Source organism: Sitodiplosis mosellana, unplaced genomic scaffold, assembly GCF_009176505.1.
Source record: "Sitodiplosis mosellana isolate CC-2019 unplaced genomic scaffold, AAFC_SMos_1.0 Smas_scaffold_6152, whole genome shotgun sequence".
NCBI classification, from domain to species: Eukaryota; Metazoa; Arthropoda; class Insecta; order Diptera; family Cecidomyiidae; genus Sitodiplosis; species Sitodiplosis mosellana.
Window position 1 is genome coordinate 1,716 of NW_022601393.1, and position 3,450 is coordinate 5,165.

The 3,450-nt window shown below is 37.8% G+C and overlaps 1 protein-coding gene across 1 annotated transcript; it reads left to right on the forward strand.

Annotated features, from left to right (window-relative positions):
• Nucleotides 1-673: 673 nt before the first annotated feature.
• LOC129574265 (uncharacterized) lies at nucleotides 674-1,168 on the forward strand (the record flags this gene model as incomplete). Its single annotated transcript, XM_055456045.1, has 1 exon — nucleotides 674-1,168. A coding segment is annotated over exon 1 (495 nt), but the record flags the coding sequence as incomplete, so codon positions are not given.
• Nucleotides 1,169-3,450: the final 2,282 nt, after the last annotated feature.

The window sequence follows — 3,450 nt, forward strand, 5'->3', positions numbered from 1 at the left end:
TTGATACGTTTGAAACAAGCAATCAAAGAAAAACGCACGAAATGGGAGACCAGAAAAGAGACATTGATTTTCCTACATGACAATGCTCGGCCACACATTGAGAAATCGGTCAAAAACTACTTGGAAAATAGCGGATGGGAAGTTTTGGCTCACGCCCCGTATAGCCCAGACCTGGCTCCTTCCGACTACCATTTGTTTCGATCGATGCAAAACCATATGGACGGAGAGCGGTTCTCTTCAGTTGAAGAAATCCAAAATTGGCTCGATGCATTTATAGCCTCAAAAGATGAGGAATTTTTTAAGGCAGGCATCCGTCAATTGCCCACATTGTGGCAGAAGGTCATCGCTTCCGATGGACAATATTTTGATTGAAATGTAATTTCATTTTGGTATTCAAATAAATGTTTGAAAATTTAAAAAAATCGACAAAACTAATTCCCAGACCCAATACCTCAACGAAGAATTTGCTGATGTCCATTTCGTGTTCAACGTCAATGATGAGAGTGAAAAGGTTCCGGCTAACAAAGCCAATTTAGCTGTGCTCAGCCCAGTGTTCAGGAAAATGTTCTTCGGATCGTTGCCAGAGAAAGGCGATTCTGAGATCGTCGATGCGGATGACAAAGCATTCAAGGAGTTTCTCTAGTTCTTCTATTTGGGTGAGGTGTCATTAACCATGGAAAATATCGAGACTGTTGTTCGTTTGGCCGACAAGTACGATGTCCTCGAATATGTCAACGCGTGTGCCGTATTTCCCAAAAGACAACTGACACTGGATAACAGGTTCTGGGTTTATCAATTGGCAGTGAATCTCAAAAATGATGAATTAATCGAGTTCTGTGAGGGCAAAATCATCAATTCGCCGAAAGGTGTTTTTGCTGCCGAGGTATTCAAACGCTGTAACAAAAGTATTCTGAAGCGAATTCTGGAGCTGGATTTAGTTTGCACAGAAGCCGATGTATTTGATGCCTGTTTGACGTGGACCAAATACGCATGCGAACAAAATGATTTGGATGGAACTCAAGCGGTGAATCTGAGAACTCAACTCGGCGATTGCTTTAAGCTAATTCGATTCGGTGCAATGGCAAGCGATGAATTTTACAAACGGTATATGTCATTTAAGGGACTATTCACTCTGGAAGAATTCGAAGATATTATGTTTTCATTATCAGTAAGGGGATACGAACCGAAATTATTCAGTTGAATTTCAAGACTCGGGGTCTTCATATGGGATGCGAATAATGTTCTGGAATATCAGCGGAATATTGTAGGCTCAGCGCAGGGACAGACTGGCCTGCGAAATCTATAAGTAACTTCGTTTCCATCGAATAATCACGTACTGTTGGGAGAAATTCACACTGCGAGCGCATGGAATGGTTCGTCCAAAATATCTGGAACTGAGGTTGAAGTAACGATCACCGAGCACGATGATCTTGCTTTTCAATCAACTGTGTCGCCAAAAGTTCTTCGTGAATGCACATCTAAGACTTGGGTTGGCTTTTTAAACACGCTACTTAAAGTGTCTTTCCCACAGCCAATTCTGATAAGGCCTCAACGTATGTATGAAGTTCGTTTGCGAGTTCGATCTTTCGATGAATGCCACTAATACTCAGATTGTAAACCGATGGTAAAAATGAAAGACGGGACTAAAATTCAATTTCATCGAAATCCAACCCTGACCTACGATAACCTTGCGAATAGCTGTATTTCTGATTTGATCTTCAACAGAATTTAAATTTGAATTTAGAATATGGCAAAAGAAACAGCAAATAAATGAATTATGAAAAACAGTTCATCCCAATGAATTCAGTACCAGTTTAAGCAATAAAATTCTTTCTTTTTGCGAAAAAATAAACTCAATTTTAGACCCAACCCAAAAACTAAGGATGTTTTCCAACTTTATTTAGTTATGCGAAATAATTGCTAAGAAAAACAAAAAAAAATCACAAAAATTCCATGAACGTAGTGAACATTTCTCGCCCATTTCATAAGGTAAGTATTCTAGTGAATATGTTGTAAGTATCCATGACAGTGGATAGCTGATTTCAGACTTTTTAGCCGTCTATTGACTAACTTAAAACGAATAACTTGAGTTATTACAAACGTAAATAACTACTTTGTTCCAGATAATCATTTTGAGCCAGTCAGTAGTCTACCAAAATGATCAAAATGGGCGACCCATAGTCATGGCTAATCACAACATTTCAATACGAATATTTCTATGAAAAAATCTAATACCTTTAACGTAGTTGTTTAAACTTTATTTCCATTCACAATGTGAGCCACGATTTAGTTTATTATCAAATTTATTCAACAAGTGTCTGTGACCTTAACTTTAATCAAGGACATTTTTACGAGAGCACGAACGGGCTCATTGTAACCAGGTGAGAGAGCACTGAAGACGCCTTTAGTGCTCTCACGCCTTTTGTTTGAACCTTTGCCTTTAAATACTGTAAAGAAACAAGAATTTTTTTTTTCTGTTGGAATTCGAGACGCGCTGAAAAAAAATTTGGACCCAGCATACCTGGGATCGCTCGCACAGTCACTGACTTTAATACACAACCAAAAGTTGTGATAAAAAAAAAAGAACTGTGTCCCGTTTTGTATGAAGCTTGGGCTGTTTTGTCTAGAGTTCTGATGCATACCACCTTAAAGGGCATTGTGTGTAGATAAATTTTATATAGATGCCCAACCCCAGAAATGCGGGGAAAGGGGTTAAAATAGAAGATGAATATTCAAATCTTGGCAAATTTGCCGAAATGACTTCGGTTAGGGCGATTTCAATTGTAGATTTTATGTACTTTAATGTAGTGCTTTTACTTTTTTTATGTAGGAACAATTTTTTTGAGCAATCGGCTATCGAAAAACTGCTATGAAATGGGACAACTCAAATCTTGGTCAAAAAACGTATTTTCCACAAATCGAATTTTTTTTCGAATGAAGAATGGTTCCAAAAAATTGTAGATAAATTGTAGAATTCAAATCAATTGTCTGTTTTCAAATAAGTCTGCCCGTTCGTGGAACCATTCTTCATTCGAAAAAAAATTCGATTTGTGGAAAATACGTTTTTTGACCAAGATTTGAGTTGTCCCATTTTATAGCAGTTTTTCGATAGCCGATTGCTCAAAAAAATTGTTGCTTCATAAAAAAAGTAAAAACACTACGTTAAAGTACATAAAATCTACAATTGAAATCGCCCTACCCGAAGTCATTTCGGCAAATTTGCCAAGATTTGAATATTCATCTAAAATAGAGGATATGTTGGAAACCACAATATTAAGGTATGACTTCGAATGGCCATGGTCCCTTTACTATGGGAGCTAGGGCGACACTCCTTGGGTCGGAATTGTAGTACTCATGAATATCTATCCAACGGTATACATGACATCCCCATTTCTTCATAGTAAAATAAAAATAACAGGACGTTGCATAGTATCTTGGGTGAGGTCGCCC